The sequence below is a fragment of the Hyla sarda genome, chromosome 12 (assembly GCF_029499605.1).
Source record: "Hyla sarda isolate aHylSar1 chromosome 12, aHylSar1.hap1, whole genome shotgun sequence".
NCBI lineage: Eukaryota > Metazoa > Chordata > Amphibia > Anura > Hylidae > Hyla > Hyla sarda.
Window position 1 is genome coordinate 76488509 of NC_079200.1, and position 20366 is coordinate 76508874.

Sequence of the window (20366 nt, forward strand, 5' to 3'; positions counted from 1 at the left end):
AGTTAGTACGGTCGAAAAAAGACATATGTCCATCAAGTTCAACCAGGGAATTAAGGGGTAGGGGTGTGGCGTGATATTGGGGAAGGGATGGGATTTTATATTTCTTCATAAGCATTAATGTTATTTTGTTCCAGGGATGTATCTAATCCTGTTTTAAAGCTGTTAATTTTTCCTGCTGTGACCAGTTCCTGAGGTAGACTGTTCCATAAGTTCACAGTTCTCAGGGTAAAGAAGGCGTGTCGCCCCTTGAGACTAAACTTTTTCTTCTCCAGACGGAGGGAGTGCCCCCTCGTCCTTTGGGGGGGGTTAACCTGGAACAGTTTTTCTCCATATTTTTTGTATGGGCCATTAATATACTTATATACGTTTATCATATCCCCCTTAAACGTCTCTTCTCAAGACTAAACAATTGTAACTCCTTTAATCGCTCCTCATAGCTAAGATGTTCCATGCCCCATATTAGTTTAGTCGCACGTCTCTGCACCCTTTCCAGCTCCACAGTGTCCCTTTTATGTACAGGCGACCAAAACTGAACAGCATATTCCAGGTGAGGCCGTACCAATGCTTTATAAAGGGGGAGTATTATGTCCCTTGAGTCCATGCCTCTTTTGATACATGACAATATCCTGCTGGCTTTGGAAGCAGCAGCCTGACATTGCATGCTATTCTGTAGTCTGTGATCTACAAGTACACCCAGATCCTTCTCTACTAGTGATTCTGCCAGTTTAATCCTCCCTAAGACATACGACGCATGCAGGTTATTAGTACCCAGATGCATAACTTTACATTTATCCACATTGAACCTCATTTGCCAAGTGGATGCCCAGACACTTAGTCTATCCAAGTCATCTTGTAACCTATACACATCCTCTATAGACTGTACCGTGCTACAAAGCTTGGTGTCATCTGCAAAGATAGAAACAGAGCTGTTAATACCATCCTCTATATCATTGATAAATAAATTAAACAACAGCGGGCCCAGTACTGAACCTTGGGGTACACCACTAATTACCGGGGACCAATCAGAGTACGAATTATTGACCACCACTCTCTGGGTACGATCCATGAGCCAGTGTTCAATCCAGTTACAAACAAAAATTTCCAAACCCAAAGACCTTAACTTACCTGTCAGACATCTATGAGGACAGTATCAAATGCTTTAGCAAAATCCAGAAACACTATATCCACAGCCATTCCTCTGTCAAGGCTTCTACTCACCTCTTCATAAAAGCAAATTAGATTGGTTTGACATCTTCTATCCTTAGTAAACCCATGCTGGCTATCACTTATAATACAATTATCCCCTATGTATTCCTGTATGTAATCCCGTATAAGTCCTTCAAACAATTTACCCACAATGCACGTTAGACTTACCGGTCTATAGTTTCCTGGGGAAGACCTAGAGCCCTTTTTGAAGATTGGCACCACATTCGCCTTGCGCCAGTCCCTTGGCACAATACCAGACACCAGAGAATCTCTAAATATCATGAACAGGGGTACAGATATTTCTGAACTTACCTCTCTAAGAACTCTGGGGTGCAATCCATCTGGCCCTGGAGATTTGCTTACATTTATATTACTTAACTTACCTTGTACCATCTCTACATTAAGCCAGTTCAGTACATTACATGATGTGTTACCAGCACTGACCTGGCCAATGTCAGCTCCTTTTTCCATAGTATATACAGAACTAAAGAACCCATTCAGTAGCTCCGCCTTCTCTTGATCACCCATGACAACCTCCCCATTATCATTATTAAGGGGTCCTACATGCTCTGTCCTTGGTTTTTTTTGCATTTATATATCTAAAAAAATATTTAGGATTAGTTTTGCTTTCTTTGGCCACCTGTCTCTCGTTTTGAATTTTTGCTGTTTTTATTACATTTTTACAGATTTTATTAAGCTCTTTTTACTGTTTAAATGTTATAGCTGACCCATCAGATTTGAATTTTTTGAAGGCTATTTTTTTGTTGTTTATTGCTCTTTTAACATCATTTGTCAGCCATGTACGATTTAGTTTTAATCGTTTATATTTGTTCCCCTTTGGTATATATTTAGCTGTATAGTTATTTAGAGTTGATTTAAAGATGTCCCATTTACCTTCTGTATCAGTATTTGAGAACCCCTCCCGCCAGTCTATGTCCTGTAGTGCAGCCCTCAGCCCAGGGAAGTTTGCCTTTTTAAAGTTATATGTTTTTGCCTTCCCCATCTGTCTTTGTTTTCTACATTTTAAGTCAAAAGTAACTATATTGTGGTCGCTATTACCAAGGTTTTCCCGCACAGTTACATTACCAACCAGCTCTGCGTTGTTGGAAATGATCAGATCCAACAAGGCATCACTTCTTGTTGGGTCCTCCACAAACTGGCCCATAAAATTATCCTGCAATAAATTTAGAAATTGTCGCCCCTTTGTAGTTTTAGCCAACCCCAGACCCCAATCTATATCTGGATAGTTAAAATCTCCCATTATTACCACTGCACCTGCCCGGGCGGCCCTCTCTATTTGTTTATGAAGCCGAACTTCTATCTCTTCAGTGATATTAGGGAGTCTGTAGATTACACCAAGTATTATTTTTTCAGTATTTCCCTCCTTTTGTAATTCTACCCACAGTGATTCCACCTCCTCAGAATCATCACACACTATGGCATCGTTCACACTGACTTTCATACCACTTCTAACATACAGACAGACTCCACCACCATTTCTGTTCATGGGTTTGAGAACAGTCCCTTTAATATTTTCCATAGCCTTAGCGGCCGCCATCGCCAGTCCAGCCCTGGCCGGTTTAATTATCCCTGTCGAGGTGCCACCGGCCCCAACCGCAGATGAGATTCCCCCTAGAGAAGACTCTGCAGGTGACACCCCGACAGCAGAAACCACACCGGCCGCAGACCCCACCGCGGAGCCTGCCTTACCACTGTGCGCCCCATGGCGCTGCTTATCTCCGCCCTCGTTCCTCATCTCCGGCACCGGGACCAAAGCTTTACCACTGCCCGCCTTCCCCTGGCCCAGTGCGAAGACAAGCAGCCTCCCGCTGGGCTGCTGACCTCACGAGACATGTCCAGTTTCACAGCCAAAAACGCCCCGACACTCTACTACAAGCTGAAACAGTGTCACATGACTTTCCCGTAGGGACCTCCATACTCTGCCCACTGCTTTTCCCCTGCACAGAACCCACCGCAGGGCCCTGGCTAGGTGGAGCTGGGGAAAGGGGGACATAAGAAAATGACACTAACTCACCCCTTTTCATATCACTTTTTTTCTTTCTCCTCCTCCTCTCCTCCTCATTCGGTACTGGGTCATCTCCGAACGTGAACCGCTCCAACCGTACCGGAGACTCCATCTCCCTGATGACCGCCATCAGTCTACCCCTGGAGTCACTGCTCTCCTCCTCCGAGCTCCTCCTGGGTCCTGGCGCTGAGGCTGGTGGTCCTTGTCCGGGGTAGATCCCGCTCTGAGACCCCTGCGATGTCTCCTGGGTGTTAACGGGGTCACCATCCTCCTCAGCCATGGGGTCCTTTAACCCCTTCATCTCCTCAAACCACTCCTGATTAAGGAGCTTCTCCATGAAGGGGCCGCCGTTGTTTAGAATGTCCATATTTTTTTTCTCCACGATGTTAATCTTGGACTGGATCTTAGTAATGTCCTTATTAGCTTCTGTGCGCTTATTTTCGGTCGCGGTGTTTGCCCGCACTCGAGCGCATCTCAGCTCTGCACGCAACCATCTTAGCTCTTTGCCATTAGTTTTAAATGCTTTCAGAAAATAAGCGATTCTGGAGGTAAAGTCACTCGCAGGCTTCTGGGGTCTCCGCACCCCCCAATCCTTCACATCCATGTCTTCACAGGGAGGGGGGGCAGGAGAAACATTGCTGCTTCCCCCACCAGATCTCCTTACCCGCTCCAAACAGGCTGGTCGCTGTGCGTCTCCCCCCAGGCAGAAGGGAGCAGGAACCAGGAGCCACACAGATCGCCTCCCAGCAGAGCACTGACTCTCACAAACGAGACACACCCACAAATTGGATCCACCTGGGAATTACACCCAGTATACAGGACAAGAGAAGTGGTACTGTGCAGTTTGTATATATACAGACATTGAGAGTTGTGAAATACTACTATAGACTTGTATAAGCAATATAATGACGTACTCAGGTGGCACTACACAACACATGAACTGAGCGGCACCTGTTGGTCATGTGTCAACTCTGTGTAATCTCCCTTCCCCTGCTGGAGTTTATTGACAGGGAGAGCGTCACCCCAGCTCTGGGAAATCTTCATTAGAGTATAATGGACGCCAATAACCGTTCTGCATTGACGTAACCTTCACTTTAAATGTTGGTGGATTTCCAGGACACAGCAATTTCTGCATTAGAGTCACTCTGATCCAAACGCAGTTCGGTTTAATTAAGGAACTGCTGCGTCCGAGTGGCGGGGGATATAGAGCTGTGTATGGGTCATGTGACCTTTAATTCTCCAAGTGGATTACAGCGGTAGTGTGGATCAATAGTGGTGACCCGAGATATCAGAGATGGCAGTGTGCCCGCTGCATCCCCAGCTCTCAGGTCAGAGGTCTGTTTGGCGCAGACTTCACCTCCGCTGTTTTATGTGCTGAACGATCAATGAAGATTATCAGGATTACCTCGTAATTTAGGTCTCAATAACACGACTCACTCTCCTACATGTTATAGGAATATTATAATGATAGCTGAAGAATCTGGCGCAAAAGCTACATCAACCATGGTGATGACATTGCTAAAATGAGACATGTGGATGCAGCTCTGGTTGCGAATGGAGTAAAACACGTGAATGCAGCTCCGTTTGTGACTAAAGTGAGACATGTGGATGTAGCTGTACTTGTGACTATAGTGAGACATGTGGATTCAGCTCGGTATGTGAGTAGAGTGAGACATGTGGATTCAGCTCGGTATGTGAGTAGAGTGAGACATGTGGATGCAGCTCTGTTTTTTGAGTAGAGTGTGATGTGAATGCAGCTCTGGTTGTGATTAGAGCGAGACATGTGGATGCAGCTCTGGTTGTGACTAGAGTGGGACATGTGGATCCAGCTCTGGTTGAGACTAGAGTGGGACACGTGGATCCCGCTCTGGTTGTGACTAGAGTGAGACATGTGGATGCAGATTGGGGTGTGACTAAAGTGAGACATGTGGATGCATCTCTGTTTGTGAGTAGAGTGAGATGTGGATGCAGCTCTGGTTGTGACTACAGTGAGACATGTGGATGGAGTTCTGGGTGTGACTAAAGTGAGTCATGTGGATGCAGCTCTGGCTGTGACTAGAGTGGGACATGTGGTTGCAGCTCTGGTTGTGACTAGAGCGAGAAATGTGGATGCAGCTTGGGGTGTGACTAAAGTGACACATGTGGATGCAGCTCTGGTTGTGACTAGAGTGGGAGATGTGGATGCATCTCTGTTTGTGAGTAGAGTGAGATGTGGATGCAGCTCTGGGTGTGACTAAAGTGAGTCATGCGGATGTAGCTCAGGGTGCGACTAAAGTGAGTCATGCGGATGCAGCTCTGGTTGTGACTAGAGTGAGACATGTGGATGCAGCTTGATGTGTGACTAAAGTGAGACATGCGTATGCAGCTTTGGTTGTGACTAGAGGGGGACATGGGGATGCAGCTCTGGTTGTGACTATCGTGAGACATGGGGATCCAGCTCTGGTTGTGACTAGAGAGACATGTGGTTGCAGCTCTGGTTGTGACTAGAGTGAGACATGTGGATTCAGCTCTGCTTGTAATTAGAGTAAGACATCACCTGTAGATGCAGCTCTGTATGTGATTAGAGTGACACATAGTATGAAGATTCAGCTCTGGTTGTGACTAAAGTGAGACATGGCCTCTGGATACAGTTATGGGTGTGACTGGACTATAATGCTAAACATAGAAGTATACAGTTTCAACCTAATAAGAAAAGTTCTTGTCTTTTATTTACAATCCGAACACTTCTTGGGAAAGGGGTGTAGAAGAGATTCCCCCCATTAATATCTATATGGGTATAAATGTAGCGGACCAAAGCTTACTGATATTTTATGTGAAGAAGACTTCTGAATGCAGCTTTGAGTGACTGGAGTATGGGATTGTAAATGCAGCTCTACATGTGACTCTTGCATGCAGCTCTTGATGCAACTGGAGTATAAGTGAAGTGTCATTCCTGTGTACAGATAAATGGAAATGAATTAGAAGTCCTGAATTCCCTGACTAAACCAGGACAAACCACCATTCACAGACCCAAATATCCATTTTACTTTACAGCAGAGATGAGCGCACCCATAAGATAAGAAAGGTCCGGGTAGGGATTCCTCCATTCTGTCTATAGAGAAACTGCAGACACCATTCAGACAAAATATTAGATTTGAATGGTGAAGGGTTAATATTATAGTGGAGGATGTGATCAATCAAATTGTATGTAAGTAAAACTTACTTACTGTGCATTGAGAACTTTTGCAACTTTCCAATTTACTTTGTAATCCCGTATGCCTTCTTTTTTTCAAGATCTCTGCTTGCTGTCAGCAAATGCAAATATTTTTGCTTACATATTTGAGGATAGGGCACCAAATTTAAACTATAATTTGAATTTTTTAACTTTGAACTCCTTTTGAGGAAATGGGCCCACGATGGAAGTTCCGTGCAGAGATTCCGCAGCAGCAGAGTCCCATTGATTTCAATGGGACTCTGCTATGCTGTTCACATAGCAGAATTTCCGTGGCAGAAACATCTGGTGCAGAAATTCAAATTCCAGTGCTTGCGGAAAGAATAGACCTGTCTATTCTTTCTGCAGACACCGCACGGAAATGCATTGCCGTCTATGAGACTGTGCATTTCTGAGTGGTCCTAGCGCCGGCATATTCTGCCGGCCTGGGGAATGTCCGAAATTTTCCGTGTGGACATTCCCCCATGTGAACATAGCCTTAGGGGTTATTCAGGATTTGTTTCCTATGCAGACATTTTCCAAAAACAGCACCACACTTGTCCTCAGGTTACATGTGGTATTACAACAGGGCTCCATTCATTTCAAATGGACTAAGCTGCAATACCACACACAACCTTAGGAGAGAGGTGGTCTGGTTATTGGAAGAAAATGGTTCTGGATCCTGGATAATCCCTTTATGGGGTTAACAATGCTGCATGACCTGGAGACAGTCAGTTATGAGAGCTTCCTATTCCTTCACTGTGGCCCATTTAAAAAAGGTTTACACTGAATCTCTGATCCTTGTCAGACCTTAGTCCCGTGTTTCCCAAGCAGGGCATCTCCAGCTGTTGCAAAACTACAACACCCAGCATGCCCGGACAGCCAAAGGCTGTCCGGGCATGCTGGGAGTTGTAGTTTTGCAACAGCTGGAGGTGCCCTGTTTGGGGAACACTGCCTCATTTGGCACCGGTCTTCCAGCAATGGCTTTCATAACTAATCCTAAAGACAGGTTAACCAGCGTTTCATTCGGGAATCATCAACTGTGGGGCGGTCACAGATTTCACTGTACGCCTAATTTGCTTTTCTCTGCCACCGGCCAGATGCGAAACAAAACAGCTGTTGAGTTAGGCGCCATTCGTAAAAATAGATTGTCCTATATTATTTGCTGGCAGCAAGGTTAATTCCCGCTTTCCGCTTCTCTGGATATCTCATGAAAAAGACGATTTCTGAGGTTCACATTAAGTTGCTGCAGCGACAGTCTTTGTTACATAAAGCGGTAATGCAATACATGAAAAATGAGGTTACACGTTAAAGGGGTACTCCAGTGGAAAACTTTTTTTTTTTTTTTTTTTTTTATTAACTGGTGCCAGAAAGTTAAACAGATTTGTAAATGACTTCTATTAAAAAATCTTAATCCTTCCAGCACTTATTAGCTGCTGAATACTACAGAGGAAATTCTTTTCTTTTTGGAACACAGAGCTCTCTGCTGACATCATGACCACAGTGCTCTCTACTGGCATCTCTGTCCATTTTAAGAATGACAGTTCCTAAAATGAACAGAGATGTCAGCAGAGAGCACTGTGGTCATGATGTCAGCAGAGAGCTCTGTTTTCCAAAAAGAAAACCATTTCCTCTGTAGTATACAGACCCTAAAAAGTACTGAAAAGATGAAGATTTTTTAATAGAAGTGATTTACAAATCTGTTTAACTTTCTAGCACCAGTTAATTAAAAAAAAAAAAAAGTTTTCCACTGGAGTACCCCTTTAACCAGTCACTGCCACCTTAGCGGATCATAGACAAATATAAATAAGAAAAATAAGGTGCCGTAAAACGTAACTTTTACTAGATATCAGCATAAAATACAACACAAATAGTCTTCAATTACCAATCACCAAAATAGAAAAATAAATAAAACCATTTATATAAAACCATTTATAGAAAAATAAAAAATTGGAAGTATATCCCAATGTCTGTAGGTACTCCTGTACTCATGAAAAACACTTATTACAGTATGCTCAGTATAGATGTTAGGCAGTTTTAAACCAAGAAAAAAATATATGATGATAGACCCCTGTGCACATTTCCCAACGCGTTTCTGTTTATTAGAAGCGGCAAACGTCCTCAGGGGTATAAATAGCGTAGGGGTAATATATAAAAAGCACATTAAAAAGAAAATGTTAAACTGCCCGGGATCAGATGGGTCTCCTGACACTGCAGGACCAGTGCATATCTCCATTTTTTTTACAACTGAGCAGCCGGAATATAGTCAGCGGCTCCCCATTGCAGACTGAGTCTATGGGGGGAATCAGCGTTTTACAATGTAGGATAAGCTTGCTATAATGATGTGCACCAATCTCAGCATAGGTCAGCATTACCCCCAACAAGTAACTGAGCCCACTACTATAGCTATCCTCTTGTCTGACCTTTTGGCTGCTCTTTATTTACATTTGCTCTTTATTGTGTTTTTTAAATATTACCCCTACGCTATTTATACCCCTGAGGATGCTCGGCCGCTTCTAATAAACAGACCGCAACAGAAACATGTTGGGATATGTGCACAGGGGTCTATCATCATATATACATATATATATATATATATATATATATATTATTTTTTTTTTTTTTTTTTTTTTTTTTTGTTTAAAACTGACTAACATCTATACTTAGCATACTGTAATAAGTGTTTTTCTTACAGGAGTAAGTACAGTCATTGGGATATACTTTCAATTTTTTATATATATTTGTGGTGTATTTTATCCTGATTTTTAGTTAAAGTTAAGTTTTACGGCACATTATTTTTCTTATATATACTTACATATGTGGTGGCCCAGTACGGGATGGTGTGTCCCCGTACTTCTCCTTCCCTGTCAGGCAGAGTCTCTCCATGTCCCCAGGGCCCCCTTTATGTGTTATCCCCTATGTACATAAATTGTATAATAAAATGTACTGTTCATTAATAGCTGTTACCATGTGATTGTTGCCCAGGAGGCACTAGTTACCAGGTGACCCCCCCCCCCCCCAAGTGACCTATGGGCTCCTTGCATAGCAACCCTATAAAACCAGGGGTGGAACTACAATCTCTCTCTCAGATCATTGCTATTCCTGCTGAGGTCCAGTGCAGTCGTCTCAGAGTGTGTCCAGAGCATTGGAGGCCTCAATCCTAATGTCTGCAGCAAATAAGCTCAAAGTCATTTTCATGTCAATTGTCAAGTCAGTCAAGTCACGTCTTCTATATAGTCACCGTGGCCTGCACTAAAATGTCTCTACATACTGCAAGTCCCAGTCAGCCTGCGAGGTCCCCTTGTGTCACTGGTCACCTCCTTGGGATATTGGCTGTACTGCATAGACTGTATCACCTGTCTACCCTCAGTAAAGCTACCGTTGTCTGTAACTTGGCGTTGGTGTCTTCATTGCCCCCGTGCCTAGTCCAGGACTAGCGGTATTACCTTCAAGTGGTTAAGGTTAAACCACGCCCTGGCGTCACGACAAGAAGGGGTTAACAACATCTGTTTCTAGGGTTATAACAGCTACTATGCATTGCACCCCGCTGATACCACAACTGTTGGCATCACGAACAGGATATGGGTGTGCGCCATTTGCCACAAGTCCTCCCCTCTAGTCTGAACCGTGTCCAATACTGTTTGCAAAAATCTCATGCCGATGCGACAGAAGTTTGCGCCAGAAAGTGTATGGGACTTTGTCACTGAGATGTGTTTTTACCGAGGCGCTTGTGAAATAGAGGGGGAGGTGAAGAAAAGTTTGCTCCCTGTTGTTTGGAATATTGCTAAAGTCCCAAAAACTATGTGCAAAATTAGAACAGAAGCCATGTTACGTTATCCAGCATTGCCTGTACATGAATCGGTTAAAGATGCACCAGAGAAGCGCTCAAAATGTCCTGTGCTGGTCAACATCCTGCACCGGGGCATGGAAATCATGTTGCTTTCTCCATGCCGAAGTGGAACTGTGAAGATACACCCCTCGTTTCCGGGGAAACGGAAGTAAGCACTGCACCGCTGTCCGGCAGCCGTTTTCTTGGAGCCCAATATAAAAGGGACCACGTGGCCGGAGGTACACAGTATACCGGAAGACGCAGAGAGGAGTAACATGGCGAAACAAGTGGGCGCACGTGTGGCGCCTGAGGCCCGGCAAGTTCCCGTGGCACAGCTGTTCCAAGAACTGGCTGACCACTTGCAACTTCTTTCCCTTGGGGCCGAGGAGGCCTGCCACCTAGTCCCACTGCCGGAGGATGATGGGGACTGGCCAGCAAACCCAGAAGAGGAAACATCCAAGTCATCAGGTGCTTCATTGCCGGTGAGGCTGTCCCCTCACCACCGGACCTGGGGGTCCTGGGACGAAATCCTGACAGAAGAATCGTGAGTGCGTACCCTGGCTGAGGCTGCGTTTTCCACCCCTCCTTCCACCCCTAGCCCTGAGCAAACCCCAGGCCCTGAAGTCTGTTGTACGCCCACCGTCACCACCTTTGCCCAGTTTGATCCAATACATGAGGGAACACCTTCTTCCCCTGCCAGGGAAGTCCCATCCCCCAGTTCCTCCAGCCCAGTCCGAAAGGGCCTATAATACTCTGTGCTACTTAGGATATCCTTTATTTATTTTACTTGTGTATGTGTATTGTGGAACAAATGATATCTGGCCAGCTCATATACTTCATAAACCTCAGGATGAGATAAGAATCCCAGACCTGGACCAGTCATGCATTGGAGACTTTTGAAGTGAAGCCAAAAAAAATATCAATCCACATAGAGTGAAGCAATTCCAACCAAAATCCAGCATCAAATAGATATAAAGAGATACTTAGCTCTTCTGACACTTTTCAACCATTAAATATCCCCAGGGGACTATAATGGCAATGGCCAGTGACCAATTTATAGCCCTCTTTGTCTCCAGTGCAGCAAGAGCAGACACCTTGGCCTTTATGGATCTGGGTATCATTGCTTTCATAAATATCTTTCATCACTTTCCATTATAGTCCCCTCAGGATATTTAACAGCTGAAAAGCATTGGAACACCTCTTTATATCTTTTTAATGCCTTGTGTTTCTTTTTCACCACAGTTTTTTCCTAAGATGTGTAACAGTCACGTTTCAGAAGACAGGAACTCCAGTGGATGTGGACCTGTGTGGCAGATGACTCAGAATGTACAAGGGACCGGAGTTTAAGGTGCTGCTGGTTTTCACCAGAGCCCGCCGCAAAGCGGAATGGACTTACTGAGGCAGGCGGCACCCAGGTCGCTACCCCTAGCACGGCTCGACCACACAGGGCGGCTGAGGAGATGCGAGGCACAGGAGGGATAAGGCAGCTCGTAGTCAGGATAGAAGAAGGTCAAGGCAGGCAGCACAGTAGCGTAGTTAGGATGTGGCAGGAGGTCAATAGGCAGGTAGCAGAGGAGCAAGGTCAAGTCACAGAGCAAAGGATCAGATACATGGAAAGGCAACTCTCAGGAATGCTTTCTCTCATGCACAAGGCAACAAAGATCCGGCAGGGAAGTGAGGAGGGTGGAGGAATTTATCAATGAGTCACAGGGGAATTACATTAATGTGCGCACTGGCCCTTTAAATCTTAAAGCTCCGGAGCGCGCACCCTAGGGGACGGGGACACACGCGCCGGAGCAGAGAGGCAGAGGCGGGGGCAGGAGAAGCACCAGGTGAGTGACGGACTGGGGTTCGCATGTGGGCGCATTCTGTGATGCGAGTCTCAACCCCGTCGGCAGCAGCAGGTAACGAGACCATGTGCTCATGCCCAGCGTGTGCGGCCAGAGCACATAACGTAACAGTACCCCCCCCCCCCCACACACACACACACTTTGGTCTCCACCTCCTTTTATGAGTCAGAAAACTCCTGAGAAGGTCACGATCCAAGATATTCTCCTCAGGTTTCCCAAGATCTCTCCTCAGGACTGTAACCCTCCCAGTCGACCAAAAAAATTAGTTTACCTCTCACGGTTTCTGTAGCAAGAATCTCTTTAACCTTGAAGATGTCAGAAGAGCCGGAAACAGGTGTGGGGACAAGATTCTTCTGAGAAAACTGGTTTATGACAAGAGGCTTGAGAAGAGAGACGTGGAAGGATTTGGGAATACGTAACGTAGCAGGTAGACGGAGTTTGTAGGAGACAGGATGGATTTTTTGTAGAATCTGGAAAGGACCAAGGTAGCGAGGACCAAGCTTGTAACAGGGGATCTTGAAGCGGATGTATTTGGATGAAAGCCACACCATGTTACCAGGAGGGAAGGACGGAGGAGGTCTTCTACTCTTATCAGCTTGCGCCTTCACCGCATCTGTTTCCAGATTGTGGAGAAATCACGGACCAGCTCATCAACAGCAGGAACTCCGGAGGAAACTGGGAGTGGAAGAGGAGAACGGAGATAGAGTCCGTAGACAACAAAAAAGGGAGACAACATCGTGGACTCGGAATCCTTATGATTATAAGAGAATTCAGCCCAGAGGAGAAGGTCGACCCAATCGTCTTGGCGAGCTGAAACAAAATGCCGAAGATAAGTCTCAAGGATTTGATTAACCCTCTCCACCTGACCGTTGGACTGAGGGTGGTAGGCCGAGGAGAAGTCCAGCTTGATGTCCAGACGGTTCTCGCTAGAACTTAGAGACAAACTGTACACCACGATCCGAAACGATATGCTGAGGAAGACCATGTAAACAAAAGACATGCAGCGAGAACTACTTAGCCAGCTGTGGAGCAGAAGGAAGACCTGGTAGAGGAATTAAATGAGCCATCTTGGAAAACCGATCTACAACGACCCAAATGACAGTGTTATTATGAGATGGTGGCAAATCGGTTATTAAATCCATGGCAATATGGGACCAGGGAGTCACCGGAATAGGTAAAGGCTGTAAAAGTACTGCAGGTCTCTGTCGAGGGGTTTTGTCATGGGCACAAGTTTCACAGGAATGAACAAAATCAGAAACATCACGTTCAAGATGGGGCCACAAGTAATGCCGGGAGATTAGAAGTAGAGTCTTGCGTATTCCAGGATGTCCTGTTGTCAAGGAAGAATTACCCCATTTCAGGACCTTGCATCTCAATCTGGCAGGCACAAAGGATTTTCCTGGAGGAACTTGCTGAATTTCAGCAGGAGCGGCAGGAATCAAACGGGCAGGAGAATTAATATGCCTAGGTGTGGAGTCCAAACCAATGACATCAGAGGACCTGGAGAGAGCATCTGCTCTGATTTTCTTGTCTGCTGGACAGAAGTGGATGAAGAAGTTGAACCTAGAAAAGAACAGTGACCTCATTGCCTGGCAGGGGTTCAAACGCTGAGCAGACTGAAGGTATAGAAGATACTTATGGTCGGATGAGATGCTGACCGGATGAGAAGAACCTTCCAATAAATGTCGCTATTCCTCCAAAGCTAGCTTTATAGCGAGGAGTTCACGATCTCCAATGCAGTAATTCCTCTCAACAGGAGAGAAGGTCTTGGAGAAGAACCTACAAGTCTTGCCCTTGGGTGTTTTTCTCAGTAAGAACGGCAACCGCTCCAATAGATGAGCCATCAACCTCCAAAGCAAAGGGCTTCTCTGGATCAGGTCTTGTAAGAACGGGAGCAGAGGCGAATGCAGACTTTAAACGGAAGTCTTGAGGCCAAGACTTAGGATTAGAAGCCTTCTTCGTGAGAGCCACAATTGGAGCAACCAAAGATGAAAAATGTGGGATAAATTGACAATAATAGTTAGTGAATTCCAAAAAGCGTTGAATAGCATATAGACCCGAAGGACAAGGCCAATCCAACACTGCAGACAATTTATCTGGATCCATCTGCGGGCCCCGATGAGAGACAATGTAGCCAAGAAACAGAAAACTAGACTTCTCGAACAGATATTTCTCCAGTTTGGTGTAGAGATGATTCTTCTGTAGTCGCTGAAGAACCAGACGAACATGACTACAATGCTCCTCTAAGTTGGAAGAAAAGATCAGGATGTCATCTAGGTATATGACAACACAGCTGTAGAGAAGATCACGGAAGATATCATTGACAAACTCATGAAAAATGGCTGGAGCATTGCAGAGACCAAAAGGCATTAAGATATACTCAAAATGTCCGTCACGAGTATTGAAGGCTGTTTTCCACCCATCTCCCTTGCTGATACGAATCAGGTTATACGCTCCACGTAAGTCTAACTTGGAGAAGATCTTGGCACCACGTAGAGGGTCAAAAGGTTCTGAGATAAGAGGTAGTGGGTAACAGTTCTTGACCGTTATTTTGTTAAGTCCCCTGTCAATGCATGGACGGAGTGAGCCATCCTTCTTCCCTACAAAGAAGAAACCAGCTCCAGAAGGAGAAGAGGACTTACGGATAAATCCCTTTTGGAGATTCTCCTGGATATACTCAGCCATGGCTTTGGTCTCAGGAACCGATAGAGGGTATATCCTTCAACTAGGAGGAGTGGTACCAGGCAGAAGATCTATAGGGCAGTCGTAAGGACGATGTGAGGCAGAGACTCAGCCTGTTTCTGGCAGACTATGCTGTAGCGCTAAAGGAAGACTTGGCAGAAGCGAAGACTTGTACAGAAATGGTCAAGTGAGAAGAGGTGGTATTCCCGAATACTGTGGACGAACAGAACAGTCTTTGAGGAAGTGTTCGGGGCAAGCACAATATAAACACAAATTCTCACTGCATCGTTGTGATCTCACCTGTTGCGTAAGACGGGAACGATCCACTTGGATACCCTCTTTGGCAAGAGGCGCAGGAAAGTGTAGAGGTGGATGTTGAAACATGGGTGCCAGGCGAGAATATCTTCATGTTCGCGCAGGTTCCCTCTCTAATCGCAGTTCCTTCTACATCTCAGCAAAACGCACATCAATACGTGTGGCCAGGTGGATAAGTTCAGTAAGAGAAGAAGGAGGATCACGTGCAGCCAGGGCATCTTTAATCCTGCTTGACAATCCTTTTTTGAATGTGGAACAAGGCCTCATCATTCCATGCAAGTTTTGAGGCTAGAGTGCGGAATTGAACCGCGTAGTCACCAACGAAAGAATTCCCTTGACAGAGGTTCAGCAAAGCCATCTCAGCAGAAGAGGCATGTGCGGGTTCCTCAAAGACACAGCAAGATTCTGCCAGAAAAGCCGTCAAGTTGGAAGCTACCGGATCACCCCGGTCCCAAAGGGGTGTAGCCCAGGCCAGGGCTTTTCCGGACAGTAGTCTAAAAACAAAGGTCACCTTAGCACGTTCCATCGGAAACAGTTCAGACATGACCTCCAAATGCATGGAGCACTGTGTAACGAAGCCTCTGCATCACTTGGAATCCCCATCATATTTAGAGGGTAATGGTAGACATAGTTGGGAGCCAAAAGACACTGCAGGAGCTGGAGGAGGGAGTGGGACAGGATGCGGGTGCTGTTGCAAGGCCAAAAGCTGTGTATCATAGCAAACAGTTGGGTAAGTTGCTGCGCCTGTCGCGCCAATTGTAGAGACTGACGTACCACAACGAAGGGAAGGTCCGCAACTTCAGGCAGGGGTACCTCAGTGGGATCCATGGCCGGATCTTACTGTAACACTCAGTAAATGTATTGATTTATCAATGATTTGTATATTTCAGGAAAACATGCTAATTATGAGGAATGCAACATAGTAAAGTTACATAGAGAAAAAAAGTAGGTTTGACTTCAAACTCTGGCTTTGGGCCTAATACCCACCTTATTACTAAGATGTATTAAGAATTTATTTGGTAAATGACACATGGGCGCTGAACAATAATTTGTATATAGTTTTCTGCCCAGAGTGTGGGCAAATATATTTTCTGGTGATTGGATTTCATGTAATTAGGGGTATTTTAATGAGATAATACTAAAGTTATGTTTTAGTGTCTTTTCCTGAAACACTCTGTACTGCTAGTGGACCCTCCTCTTTCCACTATGGAACACTAGGCTCGTAACTTTGAACAAAATGAGCACCCACTGTTCCTGAAATACTCTACCCTGTTAGAGGACCCTCCTCCGAGAGTACTAAACACTATGTAAGCCCTAGTTTATGCCCCCACTCCCCAACAAGATCAATCCTCTGACAAAGTACTAAGTGATGCTAGAAGACTCTATTTCTATGTAACTACCAGTCTGTCATCTACCACAAGATCCGTACACTTCTCTCCTGAAATACTTTCTTTTAAGTGTTCCATTCATCTTTTCGAATTGCCGCTGGAGTCCCTGGTTCTTGGTTTGTAGGATACAATAATGGTGTTTTCAGAAGAGCAGGAGAATTTGCAGCCATCTACAGTATACGACAGCATTTCACTGCCTTTGTATATAGAGCATTATCCCAAAGCAAATAAACAAGCTTCCTATGAAGCGCTGTCCCCCCAGGAGATGACAATCCTTGTAGTGTACCTTCCTCTCATCTGAGCAGTAGTCGCCCCCTCAGCCCAGACATTAAGAGTAAATAATAAAAGGCTGACCGAGAACCTCAAAAACATCAAGAAAGTCATGTCTGGGGGCAAAAGTAGACTGCAAAGAACTATGCAATGGCTCCCTATACAGTGGGGCAAAAAAGTATGTAGTCAGCCACCAATTGTGCAAGTTCTCCCACTTAAAAAGATGAAAGAGGCCTGTAATTTTCACCATAGGTATATCTCAACAATGAGAGACAGAATGAGAAAAAAAATCCATAAAATCACATTGTCTGATTTTTAAAGAATTTATTTGTAAATTATGGTGGAAAATAAGTATTTGGTCAATAACAAAAGTTCATCTCAATACTTGTTTTTGTTTTCAAACACTGTTGCTGGTATTTTGGCCCATTCCTCCATGCAGATCTCCTCTAGAGCAGTGATGTTTTGGGGATGTCACTAGGCAACACAGACTTTCAACTCCCTCCAAAGGTTTTCTATGGGGTTGTGATCTGGAGACTGGCTATGCCACTTCAGGAACTTGAAATGCTTCTTACAAACCCACTCCTTCATTGCCCAGGTGGTGTGTTTGGGATCATTGTCATGCTGAAAGACCCAGCCATGTTTCATCCTCAATGCCCTTGCCGATGGAAGGAGGTTTTCACTCAAAATCTCACAATACATGGCCCGTTTATTCTTTCCTTTACATGAATCAGTCATCCTGGTTCCTTAGCAGAAAAAAAGCCAGCCCCCAAGCATGATGTTTCCACCCCATGCTTCACAGTAGGTATGGTGTTCTTTGGATGCAACTCTGCATTCTTTCTCCTCCAAACACGGCGAGTTGAGTTTTTACCAAAAAGTTCTACTTTGGTTTCATCTGACCATATGCCATTCTCCCAATCCTCTTCTGGATCATCCAAATGCTCTCTGTCAAACTTCAGATGGGCCTGGACATGTACTGGCTTCAGCAGGGGGACATGTCTGGCACTGCATGATTTGAGTCCCTGGTGGCATAGTGTGTTACTGATGGTAGCCTTTGTTACTTTGGTCCCAGCTCTCTGCAGGTCATTCACTATGTCCCCTCGTGTGGTTCTGGGATTTTTGCTCACTGTTCTTGTGATTATTTTAACACCACAGGGTGAGATATTGCATTGAGCCCCTGATGGAGGGAGATTATCAGTGGTCTTGTATGTCTTCCATTTTCTAGTAATTGCTCCCACAGTTGATTTCTTCACACCAAACTGCTTGCCTTTTGCAGATTCAGTCTACCCAGCCTGGTGCAGGTCTACAATTTTGTTTCTGGTGTCCTTCGACAGCTCTTTGGTCTTGGCCATAGTGGAGTTTGGAGTGTTTCTGTTTGAGGTTGTGGACAGGTGTCTTTTATACTGATAACAAGTTCAAACAGGTGTCATTAATACAGGTAACAAGTGGGGGGACAGAGGAGACTCTGAAAGAAGAAGTTATAGGTCTGTGAGAACCAGAAATCTTGCTTGTTTGTAGGTGACAAAATACTTATTTTTCCCCATAATTTGCAAATGAATTCTTTAAAAATCAGATATGTGATTTTATGTATTTTTTTTCCCAATGTGTCTCTCATAGTTGAGGTATACCTATGATGAAAATTACAGGCCTCTCTGATCTTTTTAAGTGGGAGAACTTGCACAATTGGTGGCTAACTAAATACTCTTTTTTACCCACTGTATATATTGATTCACTCAAATAGAAAGAAATGAATATACAACTACACACTACAACTCCGGAGAACACTGTCAGAATTATCTAATGCACATTTACAATAAAACACAGAATTCTGATAGATATCAGAACCATTGCTGCAGGATAAAGAAATTTCTGTTGCACCAAATAAATCAAGATACAACTGTTATACTACTACTATAGAGAAGAGAAACATATTAGCTGCACTCACCATATAATGCAATGTTTCCAAGTGCTACACAGCAAGAGGACATGCCACCTTTCCTTTGGTCTATGGACATTTAAGTGAATAACACTTTCTCAAGACCTTATGGAAAGGGTTGACCACTGGATATGTGAAAGGGTGGTATACTGATGGTGTTTTGCACTTTGATGAAATTTAAATAAAAGGACATTGCACTACACGGTGAGTGTTTCTTTTTTGGTGTGTATAATTCAACGTTACAATGCTATAAAGCAGAGCACCTCCATTTGTCTCAGGTTACGCAGAGCTTCTGAGGACTTTTGGCTAAGCCTGACTGCAGTGAAGGCACTCTAACCTTGGACTCTCATGAAAGAGAGAGGGACATCGAACGTAGAGGAAGGAGAGGAACATCCCAAAGTGTCAAGTTATTGGCAAAGACAGGCAACGAGGGCAGCAAATGCCAATGAGAGAATGTGAATATGCTAGAGATCTACAACCAAAACACCAGTCTACCCAATTCAAGAACTAGGCAATGTGCCATATTGTAAGAACTAATAAAGCTTCTGAATATTGTATATTCTGAGACCATCTAAGCCGTGAGGGCCTCTGTTGAACAGTAACATTTTAGGAGTATGAGTAAACTATCTGCAGATGGTAGTATTGTTTTCTACATTGGCCTTCTGAGAAGAGGTGAGGGCGAGGGTGTGAAAAAAAGACATGAAACGCACTATATGGCCATTTCATAAATCCCAAGCATGTGTGCCAAAGTCATACCTCCATCTGGTAGCAGATGGTCAGAAAAGTTACCTGCTAAGTATCTGACAGTCACTTAGATACTGCCCCTTATGCTACATGGGTACCCTGTGAAGATAGAAAAAACCTGCATGTGACCAGTGGTAGTAAGGGATTCCATGACCAAAGGTCTGGCATACCCCCTGATCAATAGGGTAAGTAGGAAAAAGTGCCCCCAGCATTGTCTTAAAAACCTCCTATACTCCTGACCTGTGTTGTTTTTTATAGGGGAAAATCTAGCTTGATGTCCCTTTAAACATTAACCATTGATGTCGAGCATCTTGTGGGTTATATTCTATCTGCTATATTTGTCCTGCAAGCTGTTCCTCACTGTCCTCCCCCACACTGAGGCTTTTTGCAGCATTGATGGTTGTTATAGAGAACCAGTGCAGATCTGGTTTCAGTTCTTTTTTTACCTTACAACACGCCTGCAGGCCAGAAGGTTCAAACTTGTGCTTGCAGTAATGAGCCATAGTCCTAAACTTCAAGACTAGAACCAGCACATTAAAGGTTGAAGCAGGTCATCTGTGAGCAGGTGGGGAAGTAGCCATTCATAGTGCAGTGCAGTAGCAGCAGGGTTATTGTGGGTCATAGGCTGTCCTGAAAAGATGGGTCTTCAGGTTGCTCTTGAAGGTCTTGATGGTGAGGGAGAGCCAGACATTTTGGGGTAGTGAGTTCCAGTGTATGAGGGAAGAAGCATAGGAGAAATCTTGGAGACCGATGTGTGAGGTGACTAGTGGAATTTAGACTCAATCTAGATCAATCTTGACTGAATTTGTCAGTGAATGGAAGGCCAAGTGGTTGTTCATCCAGCAGACATGAGGGGGCAGTATTGTGTTGCTGACCCATGAATACTATTTATATAAAGCAGCTAGGCAGTGATCAGATGTAACTACCTATGTA

At 44.6% G+C, this 20366-nt stretch overlaps 1 protein-coding gene and 1 long non-coding RNA gene across 8 annotated transcripts in view; one reads left to right on the forward strand and one right to left on the reverse strand.

Moving 5' to 3' along the window:
• DOK5 (docking protein 5) overlaps nt 1-20366 on the reverse strand; it is a 137722-nt gene that overhangs the window by 65609 nt on the left and 51747 nt on the right. The window contains exon 1 of one of the 7 annotated variants that reach the window (XM_056547621.1): nt 6034-6179. The exons of 3 other annotated variants lie outside the window; for them this stretch is intronic. In XM_056547621.1, coding sequence (XP_056403596.1) covers nt 6034-6162 — 129 coding nt within the window. In that variant the 5' untranslated portion in view covers nt 6163-6179. Of the gene's footprint in view, nt 1-6033; nt 6262-20366 lie in introns of those variants that run through there. 3 more of the 7 variants (XM_056547620.1, XM_056547626.1, XM_056547628.1) reach the window with 3 other exon arrangements.
• LOC130296253 (uncharacterized) overlaps nt 1-20366 on the forward strand; it is a 39307-nt gene that overhangs the window by 7165 nt on the left and 11776 nt on the right. The gene's annotated exons all lie outside the window — the stretch shown is intronic.